Genomic DNA, 11,835 nt, shown 5'->3' with positions numbered 1-11,835 from the left:
TTCCACCGCTTCCTGCCCGGTGCAGTGCGTGTGGCCGAGCGGCCTTTTGGTTCTCCTCGATCCGTCCCTGAGCGCCGCCCGCCCCGCGCAGGGGCTCCGCCAGCACCATGGTGAAGCCACGGTACAAGGGCCGCAGCACCATCAACCCCTCCCGCGCCAGCACCAACCCCGGTACGTGTAGGGGTCCGGGACGGGCTATGCCGGGCCAGGCTGTGCCTCCTGTACCGGGCCAGGCCTGACTCTGTCTTGTCTTCGCAGATCGCGTGGGGGGCGCGGGAGGAAACAACATGCGGGACCGAGCCACCATCCGGCGCCTCAACATGTATCGGCAGAAGGAACGGAGGTGAGAGCTGCCCTCGGGCTGTGCTGGGGCGCGGGGCCGGGCCCCGTTACCGGCCGTGAGCAGATGCCGGTCGCTGCACTGGCGGTGATGCTGCCGGAATGCCCCGGAGGCCCGCCGCACAGGGCGTGCGGTTAGCGGCGCAGATCGGCGGTGCCTCTGGAGCCAGCCCGTCCAGCCCATGCGGCGAATGGCAGCGCGCCGAGGGCAGCTGTGCTCATTCTGGGAGCAAACGGCCCCGTTTCTGGGTGTGGAGCTGCGTTTGCCGGGAAACCGGGTCCTGAGCTCCAGAGACGGCAGCGATGGGTATCACAGAGTGCAGCTGGGAGACGTGATGCAGAACAGTTGCTGTGTGCTCACTGGAATGTCGTGACCCTCCCCCCCCATATGCCCAGAATTCCTTCATTTTCCACAGCGACAGGATTGAAAAACTCACTTCTGAAGAGCCCAGCTTCCCCACAGGCCCTTCCCTGAGGGACTCCCCTGGAGAGCTGCTGGCAGTGGCGCAGCCTCCACCCTGTGACATGGGGCTCAGCCGTGGTGTAGGTGCTGCAGGGCTTTCCAAGAGCCCTGCTTCAGATTAGCTGCTTTGTTTTGCCAGATTTGGCTTTGCTTTCAGAGCGCACTGGGGACTATGTAGTTTTTAAATTGCTAAATTTAAGCCAGGTCTCAGCTTGGAAATTGTCTTGTGATGAGTGTTCTGCACCAGCTGGTGGGTGGAGCTGGTTACAAAGTTCCAGGGAGCCCGTGAGAAGCAGTGTTTGTGAGGAATTTGTACTTGGGGGCTTTCTGCCCCCCAGCATGCCATTCCTGATGTGATAAAAGCAGCCTTTGTGGTCAGACTGGAGTGAGACACTGGCTGGCATCGCTTCTCCTGTGCCAGTGTTTCAATTAGTTACTCTTCACAGGCAGTGCCATCTCCAGGAACAATTTCAGGGGACCCCAGTTATGGGCACTTCTGGGTTTGGTGGTTGTTCCTCTGGCCTGGTGAACGAAGGTTCCAGAGGAGGGTGTGCTGCCCCTGCCTATTTACAAGTGTTCTCACCTCTCACTTAGAAACAAGCATGGTAAAGTGATCAAGCCTCTGCAGTATCAGTCAACAGTGGCACCTGGCACAGTTGCAAGAGTGGAACCAAATATTAAATGGTTTGGTGAGTGTTCTTCCACTGTCAGCAAGCTTGGAACTGGGTGTGGTTGGAGGGTGTTCAGGGTCTCAGTGCTGTGTGGTACAGATGGAAAATGAAGGCAAAGGACCCCCAGACATGGAGGTGGTCTCAGGCTTTCCTGTATCAGTGCTTTGGGCTTCTACTCCCCCTGCAGCCCTCTGAAGTGGAGTTATCCTGTCTCCTCTGGTCATCTCCGGGGCCTCACCCATCTGTTTGTGTGTTGTGCCCAAAGGATGCTTCTCAGAGTTTCTTTAAATGATGGGAAAGAGAGAGATTGGCTTCTTTATGCTGATTTAGGGGTTGTCTCAAGTCAAAGCCCTCTTAGTCTTTGTGGCTGGTGTTTTTGATTGCATGTAGAGTTGTAATGGTTCATTGGTGGAGACTGAAGCAGCTAAGGCAGGGGATGGCAACGTTGATCTTTTTTGCACTCAGGAAACACTCGTGTGATCAAGCAATCCTCCCTGCAGAAGTTTCAAGAGGAGATGGAAAATGTCATCAAGGATCCTTACAGGGTGGTGATGAAGCAGAAGAAGCTGCCCATGTCCCTTTTCTATGACCGGATCAAACCACACGTGGGTGTCGCTGGGCTCTGCGGGCACAGCTAGGGGCTGCGTGCACAGAGCTGCCACAAGCCTCCTTTGTCTGTGGCTGGTTGTGGTGCTGTGCTCAGTTTGGGGAAGTGGCCTGTTCTAGACCTGTTAGGAGGGGCAGTTGGAGCAGGTGGCTTAGGGAGGGATGTTTTTGAGAGCCTGCCACTGTGAATGTCAAGAAGCAGGATGTTACTTCCCATAGTTAGTGAGAGAGTTTACAGAATCAACCAGGTTGGAAAAGACCTCAGAGATCATCAAGTCCAACCTATTACCCAATACCTAACACCTCCTGACAACTAAACCATGGCTTCAAGTGCCACATCCAGACCTTTTTTGAACACGTCCAGGGACAGATTCCACCACCTCCCTGGGCAGCACATTCCAATGGCAAATTACTCTTTCTGGGAAGAACTTTCTCCTCATCTCCAGCCTAAACTTCCCCTGGTGCAGCTTGAGATTGTGTCCTCTTGTTCTGTTGCTGGTTGCCTGGGAGAAGAGACCAACCCCTACCTGGCTACAGCCTCCTTTCAGGAAGCTATAGAGAGCCATAAGGTCTCCCCTGAGCCTTCTCCAGGCTAAACAACCCCAGCTCCTTCAGCCTCTCCTCGTAGGGCTGTGCTCCAGACCCTCTCCCCAGCCTTGTTGCCCTTGTCTGGACACATTCAAGTATCTGTTCTTTGTCAGAAAATCCCATTCTCTGACAGCAAACTTGCCCTAAAGCATTCAAGGGCAGCTTTGGGTGACCTCGACACCTCCCCACTTTCGGTGCCAATGCTTCTATTGGCCCCTGTGGCAGGAGGACCCTTTTTAAGGTCACTGCCGTGTGACAGCCCCGAGCTCCAATCTGCTTCTTATCTTGATTCAGAAATTCTTGTGTGTGCAGCCTTCATTTCTAGTAAATTGAATTGTAGTTACTGCTGCCTTTTTCCTGACATCTGACCTGTCCTTTTGGACTCCACTGGCTAGTTCTTCATATGGAAGTGTTCCCAGTTTAGAGCGTAAAAAGTACTGAAACGAAGGGAAAAGCTCAAAGAAGCACAAACAAAACCAACTGATTTCAGCAGTGATTTGGGTGCTGGTCCAAGAAAAGTTGGCATTCATTACAGGCTTGAAAATCTGCAGTTTTGATTGTAATTGTCCCTGACAAAAACCTGTGAATTTGGAGAGATTTGTGCACTTGTTACAAAAATGAGAAATGATCAAAGATAGCAGCTGAATTTTCATCATTGGAGCTTTAATTGCCTTTGACATCATTTATGGTGGGAGAACTGAAGCATGGTTCTCTGGCAAGCACAGTGTGTTTTGTTGGTTATTAACTATCCACTGTTGTGTTTCTGAGGGATTAAGCTGGAAAACTCAAACATTGTTAGGAGAGGGGCCTGTAACTCCTGTCCCCCGGCAGCTGGGGCCTTGCTCGCTGCCTGTCACCAGATGGAAACCAGTGCTTGGAGGGGGAGGTTTTCACCAACCTGCTTCTCTTTAGACCTCCAGAGTTCACATTCTTGACACTGAAACGTTTGAAACAACGTTTGGCCCCAAATCCCAGAGGAAGAGACCAACTCTTTCAGCCAGTGACGTGCAGGCACTGGTGGAGAATGCCGAAGCCTCCTCGGATGCCTACGACCAGGGCAAGGACCGAGACCTGGTGACGGAAGACACCGGCGTGCGGTAAAGAGGGAAGGGGACTTCATTACACCTCTAAAGGCCAGCTTTGCCTTTCAAGCAGGATCCAATACATCCAGAGAGGCTGTCATGAGGACTAGGAAAAGTGAAATTAGCTGGATTTGGGGTTCTGTTCAGTCTTCTTTTCCCCCTGTGTATTTAACTGGACTCGCTCCTGTGTCACTCTTCTGTCTTTATTGGTAATTAAATTTCCTGTCACCTGTCAGAATATCTCCAGGCTGAGATTCTAGGTTAGGTGAGGAACTCACCAGTGGGATCTTGGAAAGAGTGCATGTTTGTGGGATCTTTCTGCACATGGGTAGATTGAAAGGGGAGGGTGGGAGGGGAGCACATCCCACCCAGCTCTCTGTTACTTGGGCCTTGTCTCCTCATTTGTCTGTACATGGCTTTAGAGAAGGCAGCAGTGTAACCCACGGCTCATGTCTCTGACAATCCACTTCCAGGGATGAAGCACAAGAGGACATCTATAAGAAAGGGCAGTCCAAAAGAATCTGGGGTGAGCTCTACAAGGTGAGCAACGTTGATAAGACACAGCAGAGTCTTCTCTGGTTTTCAGCCTTTACCAAGTGAGGTGCTTCAGCCCAGCCTGGGAAATCCTGCACACCATTAATCAGAAAAGCTGTGAAGCTATTCAGTGCTCTCTTGGGGAAGCTTTGGTACAATTGAATTTGCTGTGAAGTTTCTTGGAAACATCTAGACAGTGACTTTCTTTCTATGGAGATGCCTTGAGTGTGTCATTGCCTTGTTGCTCTCCTGATAGCCTGGTTGAACTGAGGGCACCATGCAGCCTTTCCTGATGTTAATGCAGTTCATGGACAGGAGCAGAAAAAGGAAGCTGTAGGAAAGAGCAAACATTCTCCTTCTGTCTCTGCCTTGCTGAGCTTGATTCTTGAGCTCATGTCTCACTGGAACAAACATCCCTAAAATACATGGTCTAGAGGTGGACTGGCAGCATGGAAGTGTTTGCTTCTCTTAGATTCCTGGGGCTTCACCACAAATAAACCAACCACATGCCCCCTACACTTCTTTAGGCTGAAAGCATCTGGCATGCTGATAGGGTCATCTTTGGAGGACTGTGACCCTGAGTTCCCCATGAGCCACCTCGACTGCTGAGAAGTGCTCTCTGTGACTGCTAGGTGTGAAATTGCTTGACATTTTGCTCTGAATTTCTGAATGTAGCTTAAAACCTTTTCATTTAGACTTAAAAGCTCTGGGAATGATAGAGCAAAACAGATTTTGCTTAGAGGCTGCCAAAAATGCAGGAAATAGCTGTGAAACAAATTCACTTGGCTTAAAGCAAGTCATAAAATGGCAGCTCCCTGCTGTAGATCCTTAGTGGACTAACAGCAGGTTCCTCCTTGGTTGTGTGTTTCATACTGGTGGAGAAAACAGACTTTATGTTCTGATCCTTTATGAAAAGGCAGAACTGAATTGCTGCAGAGTGGATGGCTGAGTGTTGTTTTTGTCTGCTGAAGCAATTAATGTTGTGCAGTGCTTTCATTCCCAAGTGCTGCAAGCAAAAAGACAGGTAAAGCTGTTCAGCTCTTGACCTGGATTTGGAAGGAAGAGAGGGGAGAACCTCTGGGCATTAGTCTGATTCCTGGACTGTGAGGTAGTCACAGCTGTTTGTGGAGGGTGCAGGGATTTAAAGGTGATGATGTTGTTTAGAAAATGATGTGAATTCTCTTAAGTATCTCCTCTAGATGCCTTGGCTTTCTGCAAGATCCTTCTATGTGATCTCTTTCAGGTGATAGACTCATCAGATGTTGTGGTGCAAGTTCTTGATGCCAGGGATCCTATGGGTACTCGCTCCCCTCACGTGGAATCTTACCTTAAAAAGGAGAAGCACTGGAAACATCTCATCTTTGTCCTGAACAAGTGTGATCTTGTTCCCACTTGGGCTACTGTAAGCACAGTCCTGCCTGGTGCTCCTTGGACCTTCTTTGTTCCCTTTGTAGCTTCTGCTTTGATTCTGTTGCCAGTCATTTGGGGCTCCTGCTGGTCTCAAAGGGCGTCCTGGAGCTGGCTTAATGGGAACTCTCTGCTTGCCTGCTGTAAAAGTAAAGATTTCAGTGTAAATCTGTCCAAGATTGGCTGAGTTGAGCAACACTCACCAGCCACAAATTCTCTACTTCCTCTGTCTGGCTTTAACAGTTCAGCTGATGTCTCTAGAGTCTGCTAAATGTTAGTCTGCCTAAGATCCATATCCCCCACAGCTGGTTTGCTTTATGTAGTTAACCTAATTAGCTCTAGCGAGCAAGGAAGGCGCTTTGGGGAAATTGTTTGTCTTTTCTAAAAACAATACTCTGTCCTTTTAGCTGCTGGCTTGCTGCAGTGCTTCAAAGGCTCTTACACTGCAGTTTTCATAGACAGTTGTGTGTGTGACCCGAGTGGGGATGCTATGTCCTGCTCACCAGCAGCTCCTCTCCCTGACCAAGTCCTCTTTTGCTCCTCAGAAGCGCTGGGTTGCTGTCCTTTCCCAGGAGTACCCAACACTGGCTTTCCATGCCAGCCTCACAAACCCCTTTGGCAAAGGTGCCTTCATACAGCTTCTGAGGCAGTTTGGGAAGGTATGGAGTGGTTTGTGGGGGGTTTGTGTTGTTCTTTGGGGAGGTTAGTGTGGAATTTCCTCTGCTGTTAGCATGTAGGGCTCAGTGCACTTGCCTGTGGCCGTTCTGCCAACACACAACAGCAAAGCTGCCCTCGCTGGAGGGGAAATGGAAGATGTTCCTTCAAATATGGTCCAAGTGTTTGTCAGACAGAGGAGATCCAGCAAGAGGTGGTTTGACTGCCATTCCCTGGCCTCAGTTACTCCTAGGCAATGTCCCTCTGACACTGCTATAGGAAAGGATCATGCTTCACACCTGTTCATGCCCTGCCTGTACCCATGTTCCTGAGGGTATTCACCTCCAAGGTGTCTTCATTTTTCCAAGAAGGGCACTTTCTGCTGTCTTAAGTTGCTGGCCTTTCAAGACACATCTATATTCTGTGCCCAGCTCCCCTTTGTATTTGCTTGGTTTCTCAACCTAAACAAGACATTCCCAAGCAATTTTAGAGCACCTGGGACTGCCAGGGAAGGCCTTTTCCTCTTGAAGCAGCAAGTCAGCTTGGAGAGCAAGTTGGTTTATCCTCTTGCTCCTCTTTCTCCTGACAGGAAGGAGCTGATCTCTTTTGGTTTTGTTTGTTTTTTTCTTTCTCAACAGCTTCACTCTGACAAGAAGCAGATCAGTGTGGGCTTCATTGGTTATCCCAACGTTGGCAAAAGCTCTGTGATCAATACCTTACGGTCCAAGAAGGTCTGCAATGTGGCCCCGATTGCAGGTGAAACAAAGGTAGGAAGAGAGCCCTGCATTAACAATAAGAATTTAGCTATTCAAGTGCAGAATTCCTGCAAAATTGGCTCTGTGACATTCTCAGGCCTAGCCCTTGAGCTGTACAGGCTCTGTGACCCAAGCATTGGGTAATGGACTGGTGATGCTCTGAAGCTGTGCTGCTGGCAGCATCCCTGAGTTCCTGCTCTGCCTGTCCTGTGGTGCTGGAATCTAAAGAGCTCAGTTCTTCTTGACTCCCTGTGCTCTCCCAGAGCAGAGGGTGGGTGTGTTTGTGCTGCCAGTCTGCCACTGCTGGATTTCTAACTCTCTTCATAGAATGGTTTGGGTTGGAAGGCACCTCCAAAGGTCACCTAGTCCAACCCCCCTGCAGTGAGCAAGGACATTCACTAGATCATATTGCCCAGAGCCCTGTCAGAGGGCTGACCTTGAATATCTCCAAGGATAGAGCCTCTGCCTCCCTGGGCAACCTGTTCCAGTGTTCCACCACCCTCACAATGAAGAATTTCCTCCTAATATCCAACCTAAAACTACTCTTCTCCAATTTCAAACCATTGTGCCTCATCCTATCACTCCAGGCTTTTGTAAACAGTCCCTCTCCAGCCTTCTTGTAGGCCCCCTTCAAGTACTGAAGGTCTCCCTGGAGCCTTCTCTTCTCCAGGCTGAACAACCCCAGCTCCCTCAGCCTGGCCTCATACAGAGGTGCTCCAGGTCAAGTAAACAGAACCACAGAGTTACGGGAATCCTCTTTGCTAGCCTGTTCCTTACACTGCTAAATATCCCTGAAGTTAAGGATCATGGGAGAGGAAAGCCTCAGGATATTGGGGGTTGCTGTGGCTGTAGTTTCCTCACCATGGTGCTGTGAGCTGGTGGCTTGGTGCAGAAGCACAGGGATGGTGTTGGCTGACGCCGGAGGAGCCATGGTGTGGTGCGTCCTGGCTGGCTTACACCAATGCCAAGTGGTGTTGTGTTTCTTTGTGCTGATACCAAGTTCCTGAGATGACTCCTGTGTGCTGAAGCATTTCAAAGGCAGGAGAGAGGGCTGTGTGGAAGGAGGTGACATGGGGCACTCTGCTCTTGCAGGTGTGGCAATACATCACCCTGATGCGTCGGATCTTCCTCATCGACTGCCCCGGCGTGGTTTATCCGTCTGGAAACTCAGAAACAGACATAGTGCTCAAGGGAGTGGTATGTGTCTGCACTGAGTGCTGGGGAGGCCTTGCTGTCCTCAGGGTGATGGGTTTGAAGAGATGAATGCACACTTGCCAAGGGTTGATATTGTGCTGTTTGCTTTCAGGTTCAAGTTGAAAAGATTAAGAGCCCTGAAGATCACATCGGTGCTGTGCTGGAAAGAGCCAAGCCAGAGTACATCAGAAGGACCTACAAAATTGATTCCTGGCAGGATACTGAAGAGTTCCTTGAGAAACTTGCTGCTAGGACGGGAAAGCTGCTCAAGGTGTGGCAATTTCCTGCATTTGCAGGCTGGAAGAGCATGTGGCCTGGTACTGAACATGGGCAACATGAATGTTCCTATAGAAAGATGGTCATGTCTGCAGGACAAACCACAAGCTGTTCCTGGGTTCTTTCAGGGTGGCGAGCCTGACATTCAGACTGTGAGCAAGATGGTTCTCAATGACTGGCAGAGAGGCAGAATCCCGTTCTTTGTGAAGCCACCAAATGCAGAAGCAGGTCCCCAGGTGAGAATGTGATGCCTCTGCCTCTTCTCTCCTATTGCTTGGTGTTCGCTCTTTGTTTTCCCAGAGTGTTACTTGGGCACTGCAAGTTTTGGGCTCTTCCTAAGTCTGGTGATTCAGGACACTCACTTGAACTTGATGAGGAGCAGGCAGCAGTGATGTCTGAGATGTCTGAGCCCTTTTGCATCGTCAGCCAAGCAGGAATGTCGGCAGTGATCGCATTGTTACCCTGTGCCAGCTTAGGCTTTTTGCAGAGAGATGAAGTGGGTGCTGCTCTGGGAGATGGTGGGACAGACTTTGTGGATAATGAGTCCATTCTACTCTTTCTTGTAGCCTCCTGCATTGGAAGTGGCTGTGCCATCCAGCCAGGATAACAATGAGACAATCTCTGAGTCAGCAGCACCAGGTGTGGAGCCAGCAGAAGAGCAGAGGCAGGCAGACAGCGAAATGAAACAGCTGATGGCTCACGTCCGGCAGAACTTTGGCAGGATTAATGTGGCACCTCAGTTCTCAGAGGAGGACCTGGTTCCTGTAGATGTGCCAGGCTTTGATGGGACAGACACTGACTCATCTGGGGAGGAGGAACAGGAAGAGGAAAATGAGCAGCCTCAGAATTCAGTAGAGGAGGAGTCGCAGCTGGCTGTGCCAGTCGCCAAGGAGAGCCCTAAGGACGTTCTTAAGGCTTTGGATGAGAAGATTGCAAAGTACAAAAAGTTTCTGGATAAAGCCAAAGCCAAAAGATTCTCAGCAATAAGGTACCTGAGTCTGGTCAGGGGCTCAGATATTTTGCAGGGGGGGACAATGGTTCATGTGGCTCTGCTGTAGTTTCACTCCATTCGTGACTTTGCTTGACTGGTTCCTCTGTCACACACCGAAGTGCCCACAGCTTGCCTGGTTTAGCCAGAAGTAGTTGAGCTTTGGCTAAGAGTAGTTTGAGTTTTGGAAGCCTGTTCCATGAAGTTCTGTTTACCAGGATAACTAAATGTGTTTTCCCTTTTGGAAAGCTCCCTCTTAAGCTGTGCATTAGAAACCTATTGGTATCCTGGTTTGCAATATTGCACCTTCAGTGCTGGGTTGTTGCCCAGTAACAAAGCTGATGTCCTGCTTGGACACAGCAGCTGGTCTCTGTTGTATGTACATGAGGGTTCTAGCTCAGAGCAGGCCCAGGTCTAGCAAAGCTCATCCACCAGCTTTGTGAGGATGAAGATTTCAAGGCTAAGTATTATGTTTTATCCTTTGTGCAGTGCACAAACCCTGTAGCTGCAGAGCCAAGATCACTGTAACAGGTTTTGTAGCTGTTGATCCCTCAGAGATGGTTACATTTGGTGTTACAACTTTCTCTTGTGGCTTATTCTGTCCCCTTTTTGGGTGCTTATTCTGTCTTTCTTTTGTAGAATCCCAAAGCAGTTGAGTGAAAAAGTGTTTGCAAAATCCATGCAGAAGTCTGAAGAACCCAAAGAAACTGAAGACAGAGGTAAAACAAGCTTGGTAGATTAAAGAATTCTACAAGCAAGAGAGAAGAGGGAGTTAGGGGAAGAAATGTTCATTAACTCCTGGTTGCAGATTTTTTCCCCCCTAAAGCTATTTAAATCTTTCCATAATTGATCAAAGGGCTGCCTGGTGACCTCACTGTAGCCCTTTTGTCCATGGTAAGATTGTCCCTCTGCTAGTGAATGAGGGTGAGGACAAATATCCTTCCCAAAGAGTGGTGCTCTGGGCAGATGGCATCTGAGCAGCTGCCATTCCACGTGGTGTAATATTACACAGAGGGAGTGGAAAGGGTTTACGAGGTTATAAAAGCACAGAGCTACTTCAGGCTATAGGTTTTAACTTTGGTGACTTCCAGAGTCTCTGGCTTCAGCTTTCATAGTAAGTTTGATTAAAAACAAAGTCATGTGGAAGAAGCCTCTTCTGACAAGGCTTGGAATCTTTCTGGACTCAGATGGGGCTTTGAGCAATCTGCTGCTCAGGAGAAGTGTTTGTAGTGATAGTGTCCCTGGTAAGGAACATGTGGTGTTAAACTAGGACCAGAGGAATGCTCTGCTGGAGTAACTGGGATGGTGACCCCAGTCTGAGATCAGCACACAGATGTGTGTTCTGGAAGATGCCTGAGTGTGTGATCTCTGCTGTTTGCAGGCAACATAGAGAAGAAAAGGAAAAGGAAAGCAGAAGAGGAAGAGGATGATGACAGCCAGCCTTGCAAGAAGCTTACATCCAAAGAGGTAAGTGTGATTTCTGTAGGGTACCAATGAGCAGGCTCACAGAGTTGGCTTTTTATGCATGGACTGACCATGGTCACTGAGGAGCTTTTGAGACTGGGCAGCAAGAGCTGGGTCTGTCACTGAGGGCACCTGCTGCTGACCTGAGGTGTGAGAGCAGCATGTGCCAGGTGGGCATGGACCCATAAATGAGTCCAGCAGGTAGCCATGAGAGGAGGAACTTGGCAGAGGAGAATCCTTTGTGGGTACCTGCCCTGCTCTCAGCTTTACTCTGCTCACTAACTGCTGGGGAGATGAAAGGACTTGGAACTGGGTGGGCACTGCTGGTCTGTCTCCAAACAGCTGCTGCTGCTGCTGGTTTGTGTTTGTGTTGATGAAATCTAGACAGTTCTACAATAACTGAAATACCAAGTGAAGTCGTCTAGAGTCTGTTGTCTGTGTGCTAATCTAGAGTCACTTCAGAACCAAGTGACGTTCAGGTGTGTGGAATGCAAAGTGACCAACTTCTGCAGGAATGCAGCTGAGTCCAGGCTGTGGTGCTGGGGGGTTTGCTGATCTGTTCTGTGTGTCCTTGCAGAGGAGGCGAGCTGAGAGGCAGCAGCGCTCCAAGAAAGTCGGAGTCCGGTATTATGAAACTCACAACGTGAAAAATAAGAACAAGAACAAGAAAAAAACTGGCTTGGAGGGACAAAGATCAAAGCACAAAAAATACAAACATTAAGCAGTAACTGCTTCTTCTATTAAATTTTACATAAACCAGCTCTGGTGTGCAGTGGCTTTTTTAATATAAAACTTGTAATTCCCATTCAGAGCC

At 49.5% G+C, this 11,835-nt stretch overlaps 1 protein-coding gene across 1 annotated transcript; it reads left to right on the top strand.

The window, feature by feature from the left end:
• GNL2 (G protein nucleolar 2) lies at window positions 1-11,780 on the top strand. The gene is made up of 16 exons (XM_068159369.1): window positions 1-171; window positions 259-343; window positions 1,397-1,491; window positions 1,939-2,078; window positions 3,580-3,764; window positions 4,223-4,289; window positions 5,527-5,685; window positions 6,236-6,349; window positions 6,983-7,111; window positions 8,192-8,296; window positions 8,406-8,564; window positions 8,698-8,805; window positions 9,136-9,557; window positions 10,197-10,276; window positions 10,939-11,024; window positions 11,599-11,780. The coding sequence occupies exons 1-16, from the start codon at window positions 108-110 to the stop codon at window positions 11,740-11,742; spliced, it is 2,142 nt and encodes a 713-aa protein (XP_068015470.1). The 5' UTR covers window positions 1-107; the 3' UTR covers window positions 11,743-11,780.
• Window positions 11,781-11,835: the final 55 nt, after the last annotated feature.

This window comes from Melanerpes formicivorus, unplaced genomic scaffold (genome assembly GCF_026170545.1).
Source record: "Melanerpes formicivorus ecotype bairdi unplaced genomic scaffold, bMelFor1.0.p_v2 SCAF_45, whole genome shotgun sequence".
Taxonomy (NCBI): domain Eukaryota; kingdom Metazoa; phylum Chordata; class Aves; order Piciformes; family Picidae; genus Melanerpes; species Melanerpes formicivorus.
The sequence above is the reverse complement of the archived record's forward strand: the minus strand, read 5'-3'. Positions and strand labels throughout refer to the sequence as shown.